The following is a 23488-nucleotide window of genomic DNA, read 5'->3' as shown; positions in this document are numbered from 1 at the left end:
GACCTTCACCCCCTATTCTATGATACTTACTCTCCTCTTGCCCTTGCAGGGACAACTGATTTGTGAACAGTAGAGCGGTGAAGAGACATGAAACAAAAGGGTGGCCAGAGAAGGCTTCATCCATTTACATTATGATGCAGAGGATGTGGGAGTAGCAAAACCTTGCAAGGGAGGGTTCTACAAAATCATCAGAGCTCTAGCAAAGGAAAAAAATTATTCATTCTTTTTCCTTAAATGAAAAATGACTCTTATTTTCAGAAACAGGAAGAACTAGAAGTGGAATTTCTACTGGAAAACATGTGAGTGAAAGCCTAAATGTTACAGAATTTGTCATTAGAAAATTTCAAGTTTTAAAGAGTGGTAATGCAGCATTGGGGAATTGGCCGCCTGTATCTATGTTCAACATGCCATCTCAGCATCTTGCCCATGGTTGCTTTTCTCTCCTGAATCTGGTGAAATCCCTCCTTGAGTGACAGTCTAGCTATTTATAGCTTAGGGTGGGTGTTTGTTTTGTAATTCAGCCTAAGGAGAGGTAATGCTGATCAGGGGAGGTAAGAAAAGAGGGAGTGTCCCTAGGAGCTATGGGACTTTGACCTGGCAGTGAGCACGAGATGGACATGAAAGATAGAAGTGCTGATGGCACTTGGCAGCTGGAAAAACTGAGCTCAAAGAGCTAGTTACATTTAAAAGTTTATTGCTTCTATACCCACCCTTAAATAAGCCTTTTCCTTTTTGCTTTTCAGTCCAGGTGTATCTGAAAACATCATTACTAATGGCGTACTAGTGGTAACTGCTTTTTTATGCTTATATTCCTGTGGTAGGGCAAAACTGAAGGAGGTAGTTGGAAGAACTATGTCTTTAGGCATAGCCTTTACTCTTTTAGATGACACAGGTGTGGTTGTAAAGTTTTGAATTTGGTCATGCTTGTAGTGCATTCTGTATTGGGAGAGGCTTGGACCAGCGCTCTACCACAGAGCCAATGATTTGCTCACTGATGAAATGGCAGTAAACAAGGAAACGTGGGAAGGGAGTGAATCCAGTGTCACTGCAGAGTTTATTACTGAATATCTGTCTTGGAGCTGAAGGCTCTTCTCACATCATGTCCAAAGTACTGTAGGATGCCCCTGTGCTGCTATTTCCTCCTGTACAAAACCGCCTTGGCAAGTTTCAGCTTCATTCTAAATGTATTAAATATGGGCCCATCTGTTCAGTTGTTCTGCAGAGCTTGTAGGTGTCCTTCAGCTCACTCTTCTGTACACAAAAGTTAAAGCATGGTCTAGATGGGGAGGAAAATTCCTTGTGTTAACTGTTGATGATTTAATTACGTTTAAATATAATGGTACAGATACCCAACTGTCTTAGTTCCCGTGACCACAGTATTGCTTGCATGATTTGTACAAGCTGAGAATCAGCCTCTGTAATTTTTTCATGTTCACAGGACATCAAGCCTGATGTCTCTACAGAACCCCTAGATTCTCAGTGAGGACCCTGAACTGTTTCTGTGACCAGTGATTTTATTGCTTATCTCTTCCAGTCTCGTGAAGTTTCCTGTTTGGAAGTACAGGTGGATGAAACAAAAACGAAGAGCTCTGACAAAAGTGAGGTTATTGATTTAAATCGTTTGTCACTGCTTTTTGTGCTATGGAAGATGAAGCTAAATCTAGACAAATATATGATCCATTTTAGTGTCCTCTGTTTGTATCAAGGCTGCTTGGGGATTGAGGTGTTTCCTTAATTAACTACTTGCTAATAGTGAGAATCCTCTGGAGATGGTGTGACTGTGTAGCTTAAGGGAAACTGTGGAGGTAGCCGAGAAACTCAGAAACATCACAGCAATGTGATAGAATGGAAATACCTATGATGAGAACAGAAAGTAAAGGAGGGGAGACGCACAACTATCATGAGTAGAAAGACTACGGTGGAAACTTGGGGGTGTGAACGCTGCCAGTAGCATCCACTGATCTAATGCATGCTCTCTGTTGCTTGGCAGGGGAGAAGTTGCAATGCTGCACTGGCCTTTTGTTGCTTTGTCAGTCTGGTCCTTGTTCACACTCATTATGGAGGAGGAAGAACATTATGTCCCAAATTAATGTCGACTGCACTAAGGCTAAAACTTGAGGCATTTTATTTGCTATTTTTCAGAGCTAGATGCAGTTAACGTTTCTCTGTGGTTTGCTTGTTGTTCTTAGGGAGAGATTTCATGTTCAAAATGAAAGGATCCTATGAAGAAACCCGGAATGTTTCCATAGGTCCTTGCTGCAGCCAAGGAGGCAGCGAAACCACCATGTTCCACTATGTCAAGTACAGTCAACCCAGATTGCACATGATGCTGCCAGAGGAGCCTTTTTTCTGTTGTGTATGTTTTGCTTGTGGATGGTGATAACGGCTAAAGTAACTTTTGGAAGAAACATAATGAATTAGTCCTTCTCTGGTAGATTTGTACCTATGGCTTGTAAATAATTTTCTCCTCATAACAATTTTTTTCCCTCTTTAATTCAGCATGGTTCAGCTAGGAGAGAAATGGATGTAAGTAGTCCCCTGCCTGTGCCTCTCCATTCTCTGGACTTGGGAAAGAAGATGACAGTGATGAGAGTGAGTAGCCTTTGACAGTGTCTGGAATTATTTTAACAAGTGTAAGCTATATCTGTGTGATACCTGGTCTGTTATTAATTTTTTTATTAAAAATTTACCAGCTGACTATGTGTAAGCTCAGCTCTGCATACACTTGAAAGCATAACTATTATTCAGGGAAAAAGTAGCATATTCAGAACTGCTGATTGCTTAAAAGCATTTTAAAAGCAGTATCCTAGTGATGATTGTGTCCAGAAGGTCTGAGAAGAGACCAAAGATTTGTCACTAGGCTATATATCTGAATAATTGCTAATACTGTAAAACTTGCTTTTGCAAGCTTTCAATTCTATTTAAAATTTACAGTGTTTTCATTCTTGTTTCTTAGGGTGAATCTTATCAGGTGTCCGTGAAAGAAGAAGATAGGTAAATCTTCTTTCTTTTGAATGATTACTTAGGCTATCTCCTATCCTTTCATAGTATCATCTTTAGATGAAAGGAAGCTACAGCTTAAAGTAGCTCATTTCTAAACCAGGAATAAAGATTGTAAAGCAGACTGAAATATGAGGAAGGGCTAATAAAATGATACGTGCTTTTAAATTGGTTGGTAAGAGTTCAGCATAGAATAGGTGGTAGGTAGTCACGGGGTATGGCCAGTCACAATGTTTTTCCTAGTGTTGATGCTTCCTAATTTTGACACATAAGAATCTGTCTGTCTTGTAACCTTTATCTGTAATACACACACGTTTGTGTGTAACACATTTCTAACAAATTTCTGACATCATGATGCATTTGTCAGTCCTCTGCAGGTCATTTTTTAATGAAACAAGCGGACAGTAATTAATTTATTGACTGGCTTGCAGTGATTTTTCCAAAGGGCAACATCATCCCCTACTGATTAGTTAGCTACAATGCAAGCACTAATTTCAGACTGAGGTGATAAATCAGGGATTTTTAGTGAATATTAATTAGGAGTCACAGAAGGGACAAAATATTTTGGCTGAAAAAACCCTGAAACTGTAGCTTGGTGAGAATAGGAGTTACAGAATTAATGATGCACATGATGTTCAGAATCATGTACAGATACGAAGGGATACACTTAAGAGACATCTGCTGACTGAAGTATTTACAGCACAAGTTCCTAGTAGAGATAAGCCTAACATGGTATTAGGATGATTTTGCTTAAAGCATGTTAAGTTTAAGTAACTTCTTAGGCTCCTTCTGCTCTTCAGGAAACACATAGCAAAAGAAGAGGTGTCTGAATTTGAGCTCACTGTGAAACAGCTTAAGTTCAGTTATGTTCATTGCTTTTCATCAGCAGAGAACTTGGTTCATTTAACTTCCTCATGATTGCTTGAAATAGTTCAGGATGTGATTCTGCTCTAAAATCTCCATAGGAAGGCAGAAATACAGGACCTGTGATATCCATGTACCTGTTTTCCATTTGCATAGGGGAACCGTCATGTGCATGGAAGAGCATTTATTTAAATGGGTTTATTGTTTTGCTTGGTGTCACAAGCAGTTGCTCTAGAAAAGGCTTACAGGTTATGTGTCTTGTTCTGTTCTTTTGCTCTAGTTGTAAGAATTTAGATCTGCGGTTGGGGTTTGATCTATGCGCAGAGGAGCAGGATTTCATCTGTAAAAGGAAGAAGGTGGTTGCTGCTGCTCTGAAAAATGTTCTTCAGCTAGGTGAAGACCTGCAGGAGGATGAGGTATATGGGGCAGCATCTTGGGAACTTAAAGTATACTGTCCCACTTTCAACAAAGTGGATGTGATGTACTTGCGTGACTACCCACATAGCTCTTCCACATCTTCTAGATTGAAATGCATAGACCAGATTGCCACTTGCACCTAAGACCACATCCAAAAATTTTTGGCACAGAGGATGAAAGATGAACTGTCAGGAGGCCAGTTTTGGCTCCTTTATTCTCTGCCAACCTCCATCCTCACTCAGGGCCACCCAAAGGATGTATTTGTTGAGATGAACGTATGTATGACCAAGTGTGACAAAATTTGATTGCTTGGACTGAGACCATTTCTCCTCAGATTGGCACCTCTCCCCTTCTCTGCTGCCTCACAAGGCTCAGAGGGGAAGTCTGCAACTCTCCCTTGGCACACTGGTGCAGCAGCATCTGTTTTGTCTGTTTTTTCAGTGTGTTACCTCTTGCTTTCTTGTCTCCTAGGGATCCCTGGACTCAGATGTAGCTGCTCTGTTACTGGAGGGCAGCAATCTGTTATGGGACTGTGGTGCTTGGAGCAAGAGTCAGGGAGATGCTCTTCTGCAACTGGGAGAATGGGCCTGTGTGGGATTTCATCCACTGCTCTGTTTCGCTCCCAGCACACCCATCCCTTGATGCTGTGTGCAGGACAGCATTTGTCAACCAAGTCAAAGTGCTCATGAACTTCAATCACAAGTAGAATAGGGCTTGCTATTATTAACAGAGAATAAAGGGATATTGAGTCACATTAATTAAAAAACAAATCTCCCAAAGTAGATGGTAAAATACAATGAAGACAGTATTAAAGATAATGGCAAGAAATTCCTAAAACTGAGTAAATACATTGTCACAGTTTTTAAGGGCTACCTATGGGGCAAAGGGAGGATGGCTAACAGAATTGCTGCGTCCATGAGGAACTGATGTCAGGGAAGGGGGAGGTAATGTGAGTAACAAAGAGGATGTTAAAATAAATCTGTAAAACTTGTCACCATCTGCTTGGAGAACAGCAAATGTTATGTATAAACTTAGAGGAGGAAAAAATTGTGCAGGCATCTTTTGCTCTGCTCCCTTGACCTCAGTTTTACTCAGGATTTTAAAATGTGTTTTGAGGGAAAGACATGAAGAAAAATGAAAAGTGTCCAGAAAATAATCTTTACAAATCTTAAAACAGATTATGCCATACAAAAGCCATGCTTTCACCTTCTGACTTACCAAAGCATCACTGATCAGGAAGATGCTTTCAGCATATGCTAAGTCTCACCAAAGTTTATACAACTCAAACACACACCTAAGCGCTGCAATGAATAGGATGAATTGAGTCCAAACCTACCTGAATCAGGGTGTTGCTGTTACTTTTTCTGCATGCTCACCACTTCTCTATTTCACCTGGTAGTGAATGACTCTGTGCCTTTGTGTGTTGAGCAGGTACCAGTGGTTGCAGTCATGACTACAGCAGGGGGAGTGCGGTCCATGACAGCTATGTTTGGCAGTCTTCTGGCTCTCCAGGAGCTGGGTGTTTTGGACTGTGTCTCATACATCAGTGGTTTATCTGCCACAACATGGTAAGGAGAGTTGGGCTTGTGCTTACTGTTTGTGTTGGCAGAGTGATAACCTGGTGAGGCAGATTGCCTTGCTGATGAATTTTACTCAGCATGATGCTGGGACTTGGCTTCCTTCTGGTGCTCACCCATTTCATGGGACCGCTCAGTGCTGTAGCCTTTATGTCTTCTAGATACAAGAAACAAATTGAGTGATAACTATTGTATTTGTATAATTGCACTGCAGTTTACAGAAACTAAAAGAAAAGAGCACAAGCTGGGATGGTTTACCTGTGTCTCTCTACAGTTCAGTGTCAGTGACAAACCCACACGCAGCTGTTCTGTGGCTCGGATACGTGCCTTTCTGCCATGCCATACATTATGAGTTCTCCTGAGGGCTGGGCTTGTTTCTACCATAAACTCAGTGCCTGGTGCAGAGAGTGGGGGGGAAACATGGTTATTTTTTGATGAAAATTCTGTATGACTCAGCTCCATTTCTCGTTTTCCAGTTACTTGGCAGAAAAGATTCCTGTGTTAAAATGGAGGGGTAGAGGTGTTTTGGTGTTTCACCTTGAATGAAACGTGGTTATTTATGGCTATTAACAAGGGACTGAGTAGGGTCTGCTAGGCCAAAAAGCTGGCATTTTCTTGGGAATGTAAGAAATGAGGATTGCTTCCTGGGGTAGAAGGAAACCTTTTGATTGCCAGTGCAGACAAATGGGATGTTAATCATGAATCAGAGAAGATGCTGCAGATGTGCAAGAGAAGTAATGCAGCTGGAGTCCTGTGGACTTGAATTTCTGAAAGGGCACGGACCCAATCCCCGAGCATGCTTGAGAGCAATGATGAAATGAAAGTAGGGAAATACTCTTTTCCCTTTGTTTATGTATCTTTTGAGTTACAGAATCACAGAATCACAGAATGGTAGGGGTTGGAAGGGACCTCTGTGGGTCATCTAGTCCAACCCTTCTGCTGAAGCAGGGTCACCTACAGTAGGCTGCACAGGACCTTGTCCAGGTGGGTCTTGAATATCTCCAGAGAAGGAGACTCCACCACCTCTCTGGGCAGCCTGTTCCAGTGCTCCGTCACCCTCAGAGGGAAGAAGTTCTTCCTCCTGTTCAGATGGAACTTCCTGTGCTTCAGTTTGTGCCCATTGCCCCTTGTCCTGTTGCTGGGCACTACTGAAAAGAGCTTGGCCCCATCCTCCTGACACCCACCCTTCAGATATTTGTAAGCATTTATAAGGTCCCCTCGCAGCCTTCTCTTCTCCAGGCTAAACAAGCCCAGCTCCCTCAGCCTTTCCCCATAGGAGAGAGATTCCAGTCCCCTCACCATCCTTGTAGTCCTCCGCTGGACTCTCTCCAGTAGCTCCTCATCTTTCTTGAACTGGAGTGCCCAGAACTGGACAGAGTACTCCAGATGGGGTCTTACTAGGGCAGTGTAGAGGGGAAGGAGAACCTCCCTCGACCTGCTGGCCACACTCCTCCTAATGCACCCCAGTATGCCATTGGCCTTCTTGGCAGCCAGGACACACTGCTGGCTCATGGTTAACCTGTTGTCCATCAGGACACCCAGGTCCCTCTCCACAGAGCTGCTCTCCAGCAGGTCCACCCCAAGCCTGTACTGATGCATGGGGTTGTTCCTCCCCAGGTGCAGGACCCTGCATTTGCTGTTGTTGAACCTCATCAGGTTCCTCTCTGCCCAACTTTCCAGCCTGTCCAGGTCACGCTGAATGGCAGCACAGCCTTCTGGTGTATCTACCACTCCTCCCAGTTTGGTGTCATCAGCAAACTTGCTGAGGGTACATTCCAACTCTTCATCCAGGTCGTTGATAAAGAAGTTGAACAAGTCTGGGCCCAGTACCGACCCCTGGGGGACACCACTAGTTACAGGCCTCCAACTAGACTCAGTGCCGCTGATGACAACCCTCCGAGTTCTGCCTTTCAGCAAGTTCTCAGTCCACTTCACCGACCACTCATCCAGCCCATACTTCCTGAGCTTCCCTAGGAGGATGTTATGGGAGACTGTGTCGAAAGCCTTGCTGAAGTCTAGGTAGACAACATCTACGGCTCTCCCTTCATCTACCCAGCCAGTCATGTCATCATAGAAAGCTATCAGATTGGTCAGGCATGATTTCCCCTTGGTGAATCCATGCTGACTACTCCTGATAACCTCCTTTTTCTCCACTTGCTTGTTGATGACCTTCAGGATAAACTGCTCCATCACCTTTCCAGGGATGGAGGTGAGGCTGACCGGCCTGTAGTTCCCTGGGTCCTCCTTCTTGCCCTTTTTGAAGATTGGAGTGACATTGGCCTTTCTCCAGTGCTCAGGCACCTCTCCTGTCCTCCAGGACCTCTCTAAGATGATGGAGAGTGGCTCAGCAATGACATCCGCCAGCTCCCCCAGCACTCGTGGGTGCATTCCATCGGGGCCCATGGATTTGTGGGTGTCCAGATCGCTTAAGCGGTCCCTCACACAGTCCTCCTCAACCAAGGGAAAGTCATCCTCTCTGTAGGCTTCCTCTCTTACCTCCGGGGCCTGGGATTCCTGAGGGCCTGCCTTGGCACTGAAGACTGCAGCAAAGAAGGCATTCAGTAACTCTTCCTTCTCTGCATCCTCCGTCACCAGGACACCCACCTCATTCAGCAGCGGCCCCACATTGTCCCTAGCCTTCCTTTTGCTGCTGATGTAGTTGAAGAAGCCCTTCTTGTTGTTTTTAACATCCCTTGCCAGCTTCAATTCCAGGTGGGCCTTGGCCTTCCTCGTCGCATCCCTGGACGCTCTGACCACATTCCTGTACTCTTCCCAAGTGGCCTGCCCCTCTTTCCACATTCCATGGACCTTCCTCTTCCACCTTATCTCCGCTAGAAGCTCCTTGTTTAACCATGCAGGTCTCCTGCCTCCTTTGCTCGATTTCTTTCTCAGGGGGATGCACCGCTCCTGAGCATGGAGGAAGTGACGTTTAAAGAGCGACCAGCACTCTTGGACCCCCTACCTTCGAGAGCCCTGGCCCATGGGATTCCTCCCAGTAGCTCCTTGAAGAGGGGTTATCTAGTTGCATGTAACATTTCAGAAATCCTATTGTAATATTTGTCTTGCTGAACTCTGATGTGGCTCTGAAAAGGAGAATTTAACAGAAAAGCCCTGAGAAACACGAAGTGTCATACACACAATGTTGACTTCCTTGCATGACTAGCAGGGGTCTAGTGCTTTAAAACGCTTTGCTTCTGGAGGTCTTCTCTAAAAAGAGACATGAGACATAACTAGAACTAGTGAGGTGGGAATGAGAAGGAGTAAGTGGAGTCCGCCTGAACTCTGGGAGCTGAAATCTCAAGCAGACTGGCCCTGTGCGTACTGAGAGTCTGAGGTGACCCACCTGCTGCGTGCCCAGGGAGGGCAGCTCTCGCACTTGTCCAGGGCAATGTTGGCTGCTAAACTCCTGCTTAATGTTTCACACAGTGTCTGGAACTGCTGAGGGAACTGGCCTCAGACAGAAGCTGCAGCCTGAACCTGGACAGTCAAAGGGTAATTCTAGTAAAAGCTTGTGTTAAATTATGAGTGTTGCTTTATTACTCTCTTGATTCTGAGAATAAACAAGCTAGGCTGATTTTGAATGTATCCCTTCAGCAAAAATATCTTTGTATGGTCTCATACAGAACAGCTTTGAACTGCTCTTCCAAGGTAAAAGTTGGAGGGCGAGAGCCTCATGTAACCTGAGACAGAATTCTTGTGTGTGGTATAAGCCCATGAATTTTCATGTACCCAGTGATGAACCACATTGTGTTTCTTTCTACCAGGACCATGGCGAAGTTATATGAAGATGCAAACTGGTCACAGAAGGATCTCAGAGGGTCGGTTGGTGATGTCAGGAAACATGTGATCAAGAGCAAGCTGCGTTGTTTCTCACTGGATCATATGAAATACTATGAAAAACAGCTTTGTGAAAGAAAGCAAGAGGGGCACAAGCTGTCCTTTACAGATTTATGGGGACTCTTCATTGATTGTATGCTGCATCATCAGGTATTATCTATCTATCCCTTATTCCAGAGGATTTCTAACTTTTCATGTCTAAAGTTCTGGATTCAGTTATAGGAAAGGCTCTCAAAACTTCCGAGGGGTCTTTCTTTGGCTTTTTAGAAGAAAAATAACACAGTAAGTCTAAAATGTAAGCATCTAGGGGAAGTGTCTGTGCATGTAAAAAGTCACAATGTTAAAGATGCACCTCCAAGGTAGCTAAATATCTTTATTTTTCTTAAAGCAAGCCATATCCTAGTGATTGTGCAGACAAGTTTCTCACATTTTTGCTCTATCCCCCATTCCAAAATTCTCAGAAGCATCAGTGATAATGCTTTGGCGAATGTTGATGACAGATAACACATGAACACATTTGTGTGGTCAAATAGCTGAAGTACATAGAACAAAATCTGCTGAGGTTTAGGAGGCGTTTCATTGATAGTCCATGCGTAGATACCATATGAAGTCCATACATCATGTTTATCTTTTACAATGACTGCTGTTCTTTATAAACAGGAAAGTACTCACAAACTCTCTGATCAGCGACTGGCAGTAAATCAGGGACAGAATCCACTGCCCATATACCTGTCCCTCAATGTGAAGGATGACTTTAGCACTCTGGATTTTAAAGGTAATAATAATTATACATGCTTCTATAGATCTTTTAATGCTGGGTGAATGCCAAAAGTTTTTACTGTAAGCCCAAGCTAATAAATCTTGAATTATTTCTTTTTCCCCTGTCTTCACATTTGGGTTCTGACTTGGATGAAAAACATGCATCCTTATACTCTGGTAGGGAGATACCTGTGCAAAGACACTGCACTGTGAGGGGTGGAGATGCCTTTTGCTGGCCACCTTGAAAGCCCACACTGCTGCTTTTTCATCCCCACCTACTCCTCACAGCCTCTTTCAGCTGCTGGGCTTCCTGCCCAGGCGGCAGCAGTCCAAGAGATCTATGAAGAGCTGGGGGAGGAGGGCAAGGAATGGAGGAGGATGGAAGGTGTGTGTGTACGATGAGAGTGGGAGGCACCTGCCTGCAGCCAAAGAGGGATCTGAGGAGAGGCAGCGCTCTGTGCCCTGATCGATGATGCTGATCGCTAACTATTTCCATGGCATTTTCTGGCCCAGACAAAGCAGGAGGTCTTGCAACTGAACCTGATCATCTGCTTCTAGGCACAGTCTGCAGTCCCAGTGTTTTTAGCCAAGGTTTGGGTGGGTTTTGGTTGGAGGTTTTTTTAGCTGTACAAGGCAGTGATTGTCAGAGTCTAAGAGTGAACAGTAGCTGGTGTCATTGCTGACTCAGAAGAACTAAAACCACCGCATCTCGTGCAAGGCCTTAGCAATCTGTGTACTTCCAGCCACACTTTTTGCTTCCTAGTACAGAAATGGACCTGGATCACAAGATGAATGGGTTTTCACAGTGTTAGTGGAGGAGGTGAATTTAGCTTTTGCATTCACCAAGCCAACACACCATACATTGAAGAGCACCTGTTTGTTTCAAAACATATTTTGAACTGTCTGTCACCAACATGCTGAAGCTACAGGTCTTGTTCTTCCAGCTTTTGATTCTCTAAGCTGTTATTTTTACATGTGTTCAGGTGGCTGCAATAAGTCCTTCTTGATGCCTTCTTTACAGAGTGGGTGGAGTTCACACCTTATGAGGTGGGTTTCCTGAAATATGGGGCCTTTGTTCGTTCAGAGGATTTTGGTAGTGAGTTCTTCATGGGTCACCTGATGAAGAAGATCCCAGAGTCCCACATCTGCTTCTTGGAAGGTGATTTACTATCTCAGAAAAACATCACCTTTATAACCACATAGTTGGCTACACAGAGTTTGCATCTAATAACTACTGGTCTGCAAGCAGCAATACTAGTATGCCAGATATATTATCTGATGCAATTTAAATCTCAAATGAACTAGCCAGAAGTGACAAAAGAGGAAGCAATTTCTTGAGACAAATGCAATTAATTTGCTGAACTTCTTAAGTTAGGCCAAAACAGAACACACACATTACAACAGGTCTTTTAAAGTATTTAAAATCACGATCTGACTTTTGTAAACAATGAAGTTTCTAAAATGGCCTAGTCATAAGCCAGACATTATGTGGAATGGCATGGCATTTGATATTCATAGTAAAATTCATAGTATTTTATAACTAAAACAGTGCTGATTTAAACAACAACCAAAATTGAATCCAAGTAGATTGCTATAGCTGTGCTCTGAAAATTCAAAGCAGTACTAAGTATGTTTGGGTGGGTTTTTTTTGTTTTGTTTTGTTTTTGTTTTTTTAACTTTCAAGGCACGTGGAGTAATATATTTTGCCAGAATTTTATGGATGCTGTTTACCTCTCGGGCCATTCAGAGGACTTCTGGCACAGATGGACCCGAGGCACTGAGCATGACATAGGTTAGTTATTTGGATTACTTTTCACTTGCATTTGCATTGTCTTCACACCTCTCTGAAATGTGAAACCTGACATTTGGTAAAGGGTTTGGTTTTGTGTCCTGTTTCTGGATTAGGGGACACCAAACCTTTAGGAATGAAGGAAAACCAGGAGAGAAACAGTTGTGCTGGAAAATAGGGAAAAAACATCATGCTGTTCACTGTGTAATATCCCTGGGGAAGTTTGTTACTCATGAGAGGGTTACGTTGGGTTCTTTGGGGAAGGAGAGATAGGATAGGGATCAACAAGGTGGTGCTGTGACACTGAAACCTGCCTCTGCCCAGAACAGTCTACATGTTGGTGTGTGCACTCCATCACAGATAGGACTGTGGTGGTTGGGCTGCCCAGCCCCTCTCTCTTTGTTTTTATTAGTATCAGAGAAACACTCTAAACAAATGCAGACATATACTCTCTTCTCATTCTTCCTACAGAGGAACACCCTGCTTTACCCAAGAATCCTCATGAACAGACAACTTGCTTATCCATTCCCAAAGGTTGCCTTTCCAATACTCTTCGAGAAGTGATGACTGGGCGGCCTGTGGTTTCAACTTATCATAATTTCCTCAAGGGCTTGCAGTTACATAACAAGTATTTAGAGAATGAGAGCTTTTGCATGTGGAAAGGTAATAGTAAATTGTTTTAGATACATCTTTTAAGGTGATTTGAGTGCTGATACTTGCTGAGGACAGGTATTTGAAAAGTTTTAGCTTAAGGACAAATTTTGATTAATATGTCTGTTGAATTGGTTTTGCTGAGCCACAGATGATTTACTGCTGGTGGTCTTTTTGTCTTGGAGAAGAACACAGCAGGCTTCCTTGAATTCTGTTCTTCCTAGGAAAAGCTACAAAAGAATGATTTGGTGTCCACTGAAGCTAAATGGCCACAAATTTATACCAGTTGAAAAAGCAGCTTAATATATCACTTTGGATGAAGCTGAGTGTCAGAACTGCTCCCTCTTACTGATCTCAGAGTTGAGCTATAGATGCTAAAATTGTGTCAAAGACAAATATTTAACTATGGGCTTTGTGTCAAAGACTAATCTAAGTGTGGGCTGTCTTTGCTTTCTTTCCTTGCTATGCTGATTTGGAAAAAAGTGGACTTGCTCCTGCAGTAATTAATTGTTAATACAAGTTTTTGACTTCCAGACACAGTGCTTGATTCTTCTCCCAACCAGTTGAATGAAATGGGTGACTACCTCAAGCTGATAGATACAGCTTTCTTCATCAACACCAGCTGCCCACCCATTCTGAGGCCAGAGAGGAAAGTGGATGTCATTTTGCATTTAAATTACAGCGGAGGATCACAGACTCTGGTAATGTTTTGAAGTAGTGATTCTTTATCTGTATGACTCCGGCAGCTGAATTACCACATTTGTCTTTTTTTTTTTTTTTTTTTCCTTCAGAAAGCGCTCCGTTTTTATTATGTTAAATGATCATACCAGTGATACTATTTAACATTGTGACCATAATGTCGTCTGTCTTTATCAGGGCTATTTTCAGCAGCTTTCTGGGACACACACATGGACACACAGACACACAGAAGATTACTTATTCTGTGTATCTGTGCAGATTTGTCATTGTGGTACCAACTTATGCAAAGTTAGTTAACTTTTACAATGTAATTAGTTAATGCATAATTTTGCTGTTTCTGAATGAAAATTTGGAGTTTTTCTTTTATATTTGACTCTTGGTGCTTGCTTAAGTTTTAGTCAGATTTTTGTTTTGCTGTGTTTGAAGAAACGAGGGCCATATATGATTGAAATGAATGTGATTTGTTTGTAGGAGGACATGAAGGCATTGACTGTTAAATGCACTGAATGCAAACACTCAAGAACCTGTGTTCTGAGATACCATGTGTAATCAAAATTTCCTTATCCAAATCCTCTACTTTGACCACTAAACCACAAAAATTCTCTCAATTTCATACAAATTTCAGAAAAGTGTAATCTTGCTTTAAAACTATACAGTGTTAGTTAATCAACCAAATTTCTGTTACCCAGGATATATTGAAATCAAGAGGGTATGCTTGTTCCAGTGCATAGTTAGCGTTCTCTGTAAACATATAAATCAATCACAGATAGCCTAGTGCAGCAAAATACCAATTATGGGTCTTGGTAGTCTTATTTCAACCTCTCTGTGTTGCAACGCTCGTCTTCGTGGAACCAGCCACTGGACCTATTCTCAGACTACTGTTTGGAGCATGGGATCCCATTCCCTGGCACGGAACTGAGCCAGGAAGACCGGGAACACCTCAAGGAGTGCTATGTGTTTGAGGACAGCTTAGAGGCACCAGTCTTGGTCTATTTCCCACTGGTTTGTGATACCTTCCAAAAATACAAAGCACCGAGTAAGTTAACAGCATTGATTAATCATATTTTAATGTCATCACATCCAGTTTAGCCATTGAATTTGTTCCTCTTCTAAAACAAGAGACTGGCAAGCTTCTCAGTTGGCTAAGTTGTCATATGTCCAGTCCTGTTGTGATGGGTATAGTGTTGGTCAACTAATCAGGGATTGAAGTGAAGAGTTTCAAAATTAAAAGCATGAATAGCTGTAGTTCAAGGTAACCCCCTTATCTGGCGTCCAGGAGAGATTGCTTTCCTGTGATAATAAAAGATGGGAGGCAGATAGTAAGTAGCTAACACTGTCACTTTACAGTCTTGTATTGAGATACTAGGTTTATTTTGTTAACAAAGCTAGAATCCTCTTGTTACTTTGTTTGCATGAAAAAAACCTGAGAATCGAAAGTGCTGAAGACATATAATGAAGCAAAGGATTTGCCAGCATAACAAGCTGCTTTGATATCTGTCGTATTTTAGAAGTTGCCAGATTATTTTCTTTAGTTCAGCAATAGAATAAATAGTGATTTGTTTGTTTCATCAGGAAAACTGCTTGGCAAATTCCGTTTCAATTTACAAATACTGTTGCATGCATCAACTCCAATTGTCTTGTTGCTAATTTAGTATGATCTAGGAAACTTCCCTCAGAAACTGAGAAAAAATCCGTGTACCAGCTTATTGGAAAAGACCTCATGTAGTTCATCATCTTATTTGTCCTGCTGTATGTCCTTAAAATCTCAGCCACCTGAAAGGGAGTATTCCCAATCCAGGAGCTTCCTGGTGTTGTTTTCTACCAGTTGGTAGATAAGGAGCTGTTGTCTCAGTACTCAATGGAAAAGTTAAAAATACAACATTCCAAATCTGAAAAAGTGAAATAGTCTGATGGCAAACTTCAGTTTAGACAGAAAAACATTTTGCGTGGAAAAGTTGTTCTGCCAGTCAATTCTGGCTCAGCTGTGACTGTAGTCAAGAGCCAAGTAGTGAATTTTATTAGTGCAGCAGATGTAGTATCTATACAGTAATTAAATCTTGAACTGCTTTCCTGAGATAATTCAGTTTCTTGTGGCTGTTGCTGTGTATTTTGCATAGCCTGATAGGAGTCTTCCACCTCAGTAACATTGCTGTGTTGACTTTTGCTATGTTCTTACTTCAGATGTGGAGCGTGGTCCCAAAGAGATGGGGCAGGGAAGAGTTGATGTGTCCAACTGTGGTGCTCCCTATGGCACTGGTCTGCTTACATATACTGAAGAGAATTTCAACAAGCTACTGAACCTCTGCAGCTATAACATCCTGAATAATAAACATTTAATTCTTCAGGCTTTGAGAACTGCAGTGGAACGAAAAAAGCGATTTAAAAACTGTTCGTCACCTCCGTTGTCTAAACTCTCTTAAAGTATATTTCGATGAATCTCAGTAGACAGAGATATACAAATGTTTTGGTAATGGACTAATAAATATTCAGGGAACATGAATCCATACAGAATGAACATGCATGTTATCTTGTTAAAAAAGAAAATGATGTATTTTATTCAGTACTGTGTGTCAGGACTAATGCTAGTTCTGGCATTAAAGTAACTGGCAAATCATGATTACTTTTAAAAATTCTCTTCACTGTTTTAGGGAATGGAAAGGCAGTTGTAGAGCTATAGGGTCCTGTTTGCATACATAGCCATGTAAGAATGAGATTCAACCTCACAAAAGTTTGTGCCAGATTTGGATGCAAATCCTGGTGGTATGTGGTCTTTGAACCAGAGACCAAAGCAAAGATCAAGCAAAGCTTTGCCTTGTTCACAGATCTCTGTTTGTGACAGCAGGGATTAAACTGGATACCAAAAATGCTTGCACCAGGAATAGGAAGGCTCATAATTGAAGAATTCAACTGCATATGACGTCTTCTGTTTTCTCTAGGTCTATCTGCTAGGCAGAAGTCTAACCCTCAGAGAATTCAGCTGCTTGGCTGTCATTGCACTGAGTCTTGTTTTTTCATGGACTACCTCAGAGTGATCGACATAAATAGCCTGATTTTTTTCTGCCAACTGATAAAAATCATCTGACTGCATCCATTTTTGCTGAACTTCTCTCTGAACTGTTGCCTACCAAGTAGATTTTGAAGCTGAGGATAGCAGTTAAAGTTTTGAATCCTACACTTAGTGGGTTTAAAAAAAAAGTTTTAGCAGCCTAGCCTTTGGCCATAACCATGTCTTCATTTATTAATCTGCTGTGAGCTCACACATGTTCGTGATGGCAACAAAATTTGTGATACCAACTGCTTTGACTTCTGCAACTTTATGATGGCCAGTGTGTAGCTGCTGCTACAGTTTTATTCCTGCTGCCATCCAAAACACACAGGGAAGCATTCACGAGATTTTCATAGTCATTTTAGATAAATGCTTGTTCAAGAAAATATGTTTAACTGGTCATTCTTAGATCTTATTCTTTTGCATATATCAATATACATAAAGTGTCATAGCTACTATTCAAATACTAAGTACCCATGCTTATTAAAAATAAGAGTCTTACAGATGCAATCATTGAAGTATGTTTTTTTTATGAAGTTGTACGGACTCAGCTCAGCTAGTGAATTGATCTGGGAAAAAAATTCTTCTTGCTTCTGATACCAAGGAGTCAAATATTGAGGACACAAAGCCTTCCATGAGCTTTGCTAATGACCTCTGAGGAACGATGAAAGAAACAGTTGAAGACAAAAGATGGAAGGAAACCCTTGCTTTTAAGGGTGCAGATGACTGGGATGATGATGAGAGGTTTACAAGTCCAAATACTGGTATTTGCAAACACCAAGGTATTTATTTGGGAACACAGAGTGCAGCACGTCACTAGCACTGTATATGTGTCTGTATTTTCATCAGTCTTTTCGCTGTTACAGTAATCTCATGTATTACACTGATGTGAATATAAAAAAAAGAGCATCCATCTGTATGCTGGCAGTATGCCCGCATTACCCTGGGAGAGGGGCATCTTGTGTCTCCCTCTCATGTGCTGTGGTCAAAAGATAATGATGGGCTCTGTCATCCAGTCTTACAGATCTCTATTTATTAAGTGTCAGTTCAATTAACAGGAGATAATGCTAGCAGGTATCTTCTGTCAAGCTTTGCTGCAATATGAATCAAATCAATAAAGTCTCCCTTCGTAAGAGGAAACTGTTGGCAGTAACCTTTGTATCTCCTTCTCACAGATCTAAGGTGGTCAAATCCAACAATTCTTTTCTTTCTCGGTTACTGATACATCTTTCAGCTCTTCCCTCTTAACCAGAGAGCCAGTTTTTCACCTATTTTTCTTGCCCTGGGTTAGGATGATCTGATGTTATGTCTCACCAGTAAGATAGCAGTAGTTTTCCATGAGCGAAGAAGAAAAGGAAGAGGTCACTCTGACAGCTCAGTTGTGCTCATAAGTTTATTTTTAAACAATAATGAAATGGTGTTTTAAAAATGTGATTAAAACTTTTTGCTAAGTATCTTTTAAAGATTTTTTTCAAGATTCATTGTTACAGCTGCAGGAAGATGTAACAGAGGCAGTGCAGTTTGTGCCTGGTGTATTCCACCAACTGTTTTTTGGTGGTTGCAACACTTGGCACTGGGCCTTCAACTTTACTTACCCAAGGTGTGGTGATGACGTGTGTTTTTTGGCATCAGATCCAGAAAATTAGGATGGCTTAGAATGACCTGAGGAAAGAGAGTCCGTTTTAAGAAATCTGGGCCTGTTGAGCAAGCCACTGAAAAATCTTAGGCTGCCCAAATTGTCTAGCTTAGCAGCACGATATTTTGACTTGAAGGAATGTCAGACAAATGCTGGTGTTTGAGTAGGGACCTGGCTCCAAAGATCTAACACTGTATGAGGCTAACACTTTCCCTGGGCTTGCCAAGTTTGGTGGTCTTACCTTGGTGGCTTGTGAGTTTTCTCCACGATGGGCTCATTTGATTTCTTGCCTGGGGAAGGAAAAGCTTCTTTTCCTGTCCTGTTAAAATCTGTTCTGGTTGTTCTCAAGACAGCAATACCTCAGAATCCTGCCTGTGATGTGATGGTGAAAGGCAGTGTAAAAGGACAGGGGAAGAGATGTTTGTTCAAGTGGCGTGCCAGCTGTGCAGAGGTGTTCAGTATTACTGGTGCCATTTTTCAAGGAAGAAACTGAGGCTCAGTGACAGATCATCTGGATTTTTCAAAGTGATTCAGCATAGGCATAATGGTTCTATTTAAGATCCAGATAGGTCAACAACACTTTCTTTTTTTGAAAATACCTGTTTGTGACTTGTCGCACAAGCTCTGCTGGGTGAAATCCTGTAAGCAATTAGCTGTGAACCTTTATAGTCTCTGTTAGGACTCAAACACGTCTCAGGCTGACTGTAGAAGAAGTTACTCCCTTCATTAGATGATGACATGAGGTGACTTCCTGATTTTCTGAGAATTAGTTCAGATTCAAATTGGCTCCAGATTTCCCTGTAAAGGTCCTGGGCTATGTGTTGTGCGACATTTGTGCCAAAGGAGTTACGGGCTAATTAGCTGAAACAGGCTGGTGCTGGTATTCCTCACGCCTATGGTCTGATGGGGTTACGGAAGAGAAAAAGCTGCTTGAACAGTGTCTGAAGTGTTGAATGAACCTGAAAAGGTCAGGTGACCCCAGACTGTTCCTGCAAAGGTAGAGAGATACTGCTGGATGCTCAGGTCTACAGAGCACAGGGAGAGGCAGAGATGAAGGTTGTGAGTTACTGGTTTTTGAACAGGAATTGGATGTGAAATTCTGTTGCAACAAAGCTGGAGGCAGGATTGCGTATATTGGGAACAGCTGGGCCAATACTTTACTGATGATTTTTGGATGGCAGGACTGCCCAATTACTTCCGGTGAGTGAATAGGAGGAACCAGATTTTATCTCTCCATAACATATCAAATGCATGTGGAATTGTTTTAATCAAGTTTCTCAATAGTCTTTTGAAGGCAGAAGTCCTCCTTCATGTATGTCATAATCAGAATAGTGCCTCAAGTAAAAACATAATCCCCCCTGCCCTGATCAGCTAATGTGATCTCTCTCTCCAGTGACTGATTTTGCACCTTTTGTTCTCAGGAATTTATGTTCAGATTCAGATTGAAGGTCTCTCCTGCTTACAAATAGGTAATAGAAAAAAGTCTGAAAATCTTTGTCTAACCTGTGCCCCCTGTCACCTTCTCCAAGAATTCTTTCTCAGGAAGTCCTTTTTGGCATCTTATGTGTTTCCTTTTTTTTACTCTGTGTGACACACTATGATATCCTTGATGTTTTGTGTTGAAGGTGTTGTATGTATAAACATGAAAATAAAATGCTGACATATTGATGTGAAAGTTAGGTATATGTTTTGTTTGGGATTTTTTTTTTATGCCAGATAGTTGCTTGAATTTAGTGGCAGGTCGAAAACTATTTAGCCAAAGCTGAATTTTTCAGAGACTGAGATCTGATGTCATGGGGAAGTAAGCAACACTTTTCAACCATGGTAGATCATCTTGTGTGCAGAGATTATTGAGTTTAGGTCCATTGTGTAACTAGAATTTGACTTGGACTGCTTGCTCTCTTGTTTGATTGGCAGGACGAGGTCTGTGTAGGTTTCGTAGCTTACGGATTCATTTAAGAAAAAAAAAAAAAAGGAAAACAGAGACAGGGAAAATCCCCAACCATAGATCTGGCATTATATTTGTTTATTTGTTAATTCTGCGTGTTTCTTTTCTAATGTGACAGCTGGCTGCCATTTTGCAACACCTCCAGCATGTTTTTTGGGTATTTACCCTTCTTGTTACATTCAAGGTGTTTAAATGATGACCAGCTCCTATTGTCATCTCAAAGGTGGTACAAGGATACTTTTCTCTTGCAGTAACATGAAATCCCCCATTAGTCATACATTTCTGTAGTCCTGGATTGTCAGAAGGTGACAAAATGGTGTATAAGGTAATTGTGGGATATTGGATGCAGCTGTTATTGCTATTGGTAACCTATTGCACTTAGATATACAATGGTCTGAATATCATGTTGGGGAAATTAGTGCTAGTAATAGGGTAGTTTAGATGAATTTTGACTGCCTTAGATCAGCGAAATATTTATATTTGCTCCACTTTGCCTTAATGAAGTCACAGATACAAAATCGTGTGCATGTAAATGCACACTACAAAGTAGATGGGGAAAAGTGCATCTTCCTTTTTCCTTTCCTTGTTATTGCTCAGAGCTTTAAAGAGACTGCTGTGTGTTCCCTCATCAGTAACACAGTCTCTCTGGTCTTTAAAAAGCAAAGAAAGAGTGTGAGTAGCAAATATGTGAAGATCGTTAGTGGCTTTAAATTATTTATTCTGGAAATGTGTTTGCTAAAAAGAGACAATATATGGCTCTTTGGACTTTGGATAACTCAATGAATTTACTTACTGCATGCTTGATGGTTGTCTTTGAAATTCTCCTTGAATTCTCCTTGAAAGCAAGGCTTTCGACACAGTCTCCCATAACATCCTCCTAGGGAAGCACAGGAAGTGTGGGCTGGACGAGTGGTCGATGAGGTGGATTGAGAACTGGCTGAATGGCAGAACTCAGAGGGTTGTCGTCAGTGGCGCTGAGTCTAGTTGGAGGCTGATGACTAGTGGTGTCACCCAGGGGTCAGTACTGGGCTCAGTCTTCTTTAACTTCTTCATCAACGACCTGGATGAAGAGTTAGAATGTACCCTCAGCAAGTCTGCTGATGACACCAAACTGGGAGGAGTGGTAGATACACCAGAAGGCTGTGCTGCCATTCAGCGTGACCTGGACAGGCTGGAAAGTTGGGCAGAGAGGAACCTGATGAGGTTCAACAACAGCAAATGCAGGGTCCTGCACCTGGGGAGGAACAACCCCATACACCAGTACAGGCTTGGGGTGGACCTGCTGGAGAGCAGCTCTGTGGAGAGGGACCTGGGAGTGCTGGTAGATGACAGGTTAACCATGAGCCAGCAGTGTGCCCTGGCTGCCAAGAAGGTCAATGGCATTCTGGGGTGCATTAGGAGGAGTGTGGCCAGCAGATCGAGGGAGGTTCTTCTTCCCCTCTACACTGCCCTAGTGAGGCCTCATCTGGAGTATTCTGTCCAGTTCTGGGCTCCCCAGTTCAAGAAAGATGAGGAGCTACTGGAGAGAGTCCAGCAGAGGGCTACAAGGATGGTGAGGGGACTGGAGCATCTCTCCTATGAGGAGAGGCTGAGGTAGCTGGGCTTGTTTAGCCTGAAGAAGAGAAGGCTGCGAGGGGACCTTATAAATGCTTACAAATGTCTGAAGGGTGGGTGTCAGGAGGATGCGGCCAGACTCTTTTCAGTAGTGCCCAGCGACAGGACAAGGGGCAATGGGCACAAACTGAAGCACAGGAAGTTCCGTCTGAACATGAGGAAGAACTTCTTCCCTCTGAGGGTGACGGAGCACTGGACCAGGCTGCCCAGAGAGGTGGTGGAGTCTCCTTCTCTGGAGATATTCAAGACCCACTTGGACAAGGTCCTGTGCAGCCTGCTGTAGGTGACCCTGCTTTGGCACGGGGGTTGGACTAGATGACCCACAGAGGTCCCTTCCAAACCCTAACATTCTGTGTGATTCTGTGTGATTCTGTGTGATTCTGTGTGATTCTGGAAGAACTAAGGGAAAAAATGCAAAAATCCCAGCATGATATCTAATCATTGAAGTAGTAATCTTTTTGAAATCATAATCCTAGGGACATATTTCTACCTCTAAAATGCCAGTGGGACAAACTACAAAATCACAATTTATTGTGAAGCAGATTGTGTAGCCCTTATAGACGACAGAGAATAAGCCATCAACAGTTAAAATTTCCGCAGTGATGACAAGGACTTATTGTTACAGGTGTTGTGAGCATTCAGTGCTTAGTTCTAGCATGAACTTACTGCATGAATGAAAAACTGTTGAGATCGTAATTCTCAATTTGCACAAAGCTCTTAAAGATACTATATTCCAAAGGCTTCTTGTGTGGCTTGGGCAAGCAGTGGGTAAGGAAAGACATCACCACCTAGAAAACCTGGTGGTTGTCATGATCAGGAGAGGAAGAATTATTTAGGAACATGTTTTTCATCTGGAATGATGACATTATTTTGAGAAAGGGAAAACACAATCTGAACATCAGGAAAACATTCAGTGAGCAAGATGCACTGACTCTGGAGCAATGTTCTAGATTGTGAAGTGGTATCTCATTTATGGATCTTAAAAGAAACGTGGGTGAGAGAACGTAATGTCAGGGAGTCTTGTATTGGCTGTGAAACAACTGGGATTGTATAAATGTATATAGGTATATATATCTGCTGGGACAACTCAGGGAAGTTGAGCTGGATAACTTACCCTCTTTCCTTTGATAGAGGATGTTTTAGAGACATTTTTAATGAAAGCAGATTTCCACTTTAAATTTTAATACTGGAATTTTTCTAGGGGGGCATTGCTCTTTCAACAGCTGGAAAGACTAGTTTTGCGAGAGCGTAAGTGATTCTCAGCTGGGATTGCTCCACCTAAATTTGCTCATATGTATTTAACACAGATATTAAGTAATAAAGATAGAAGTTGAGGGAGGTATTTTGTCTTTGACATAGACATATGTCCATGGGAAATATCTTTTGTTATTTCTTTCAAGGAGCATTTTGGATGCTGCAGATTCATATTTATGAGCCATTTTTCTTTGATTCCATATCTATTAAGAAGGCTGTACAAAGTGTGACTATGGAGCGAGCACTATGCTGTTAAATGCTTTAGATGGAAACCACCAGATAGTACCCCTGCACATTCTGGAGAAGACCTTCTGAACAGTCATCACATGTGCATCACACAGACATCAACATAGAAGGAAGCGACTTGTGTGTGAGAAGAGGATTTTACTCTAGCCAC

General features: G+C 42.1%; 1 protein-coding gene across 1 annotated transcript in view; it reads left to right on the top strand.

Annotated features, from left to right (window-relative positions):
* Positions 1-19929, top strand: part of LOC104328181 (cytosolic phospholipase A2 epsilon) — a 31280-nt gene extending 11351 nt beyond the window's left edge. Inside the window, exons 5-20 of the mRNA XM_075425823.1 lie at positions 259-299; positions 744-786; positions 1535-1598; positions 2190-2356; positions 2500-2592; positions 2957-2994; positions 4145-4280; positions 5713-5849; positions 9623-9845; positions 10356-10470; positions 11476-11613; positions 12139-12246; positions 12715-12906; positions 13429-13595; positions 14449-14629; positions 15775-19929. Coding sequence (XP_075281938.1) covers positions 259-299; positions 744-786; positions 1535-1598; positions 2190-2356; positions 2500-2592; positions 2957-2994; positions 4145-4280; positions 5713-5849; positions 9623-9845; positions 10356-10470; positions 11476-11613; positions 12139-12246; positions 12715-12906; positions 13429-13595; positions 14449-14629; positions 15775-16013 — 2082 coding nt within the window. The 3' untranslated portion in view covers positions 16014-19929. The remainder of the gene's footprint in view (positions 1-258; positions 300-743; positions 787-1534; positions 1599-2189; positions 2357-2499; positions 2593-2956; positions 2995-4144; positions 4281-5712; positions 5850-9622; positions 9846-10355; positions 10471-11475; positions 11614-12138; positions 12247-12714; positions 12907-13428; positions 13596-14448; positions 14630-15774) is intronic.
* Positions 19930-23488: the final 3559 nt, after the last annotated feature.

Source organism: Opisthocomus hoazin, chromosome 7, assembly GCF_030867145.1.
Source record: "Opisthocomus hoazin isolate bOpiHoa1 chromosome 7, bOpiHoa1.hap1, whole genome shotgun sequence".
NCBI lineage: Eukaryota > Metazoa > Chordata > Aves > Opisthocomiformes > Opisthocomidae > Opisthocomus > Opisthocomus hoazin.
The sequence above is the reverse complement of the archived record's forward strand: the minus strand, read 5'-3'. Positions and strand labels throughout refer to the sequence as shown.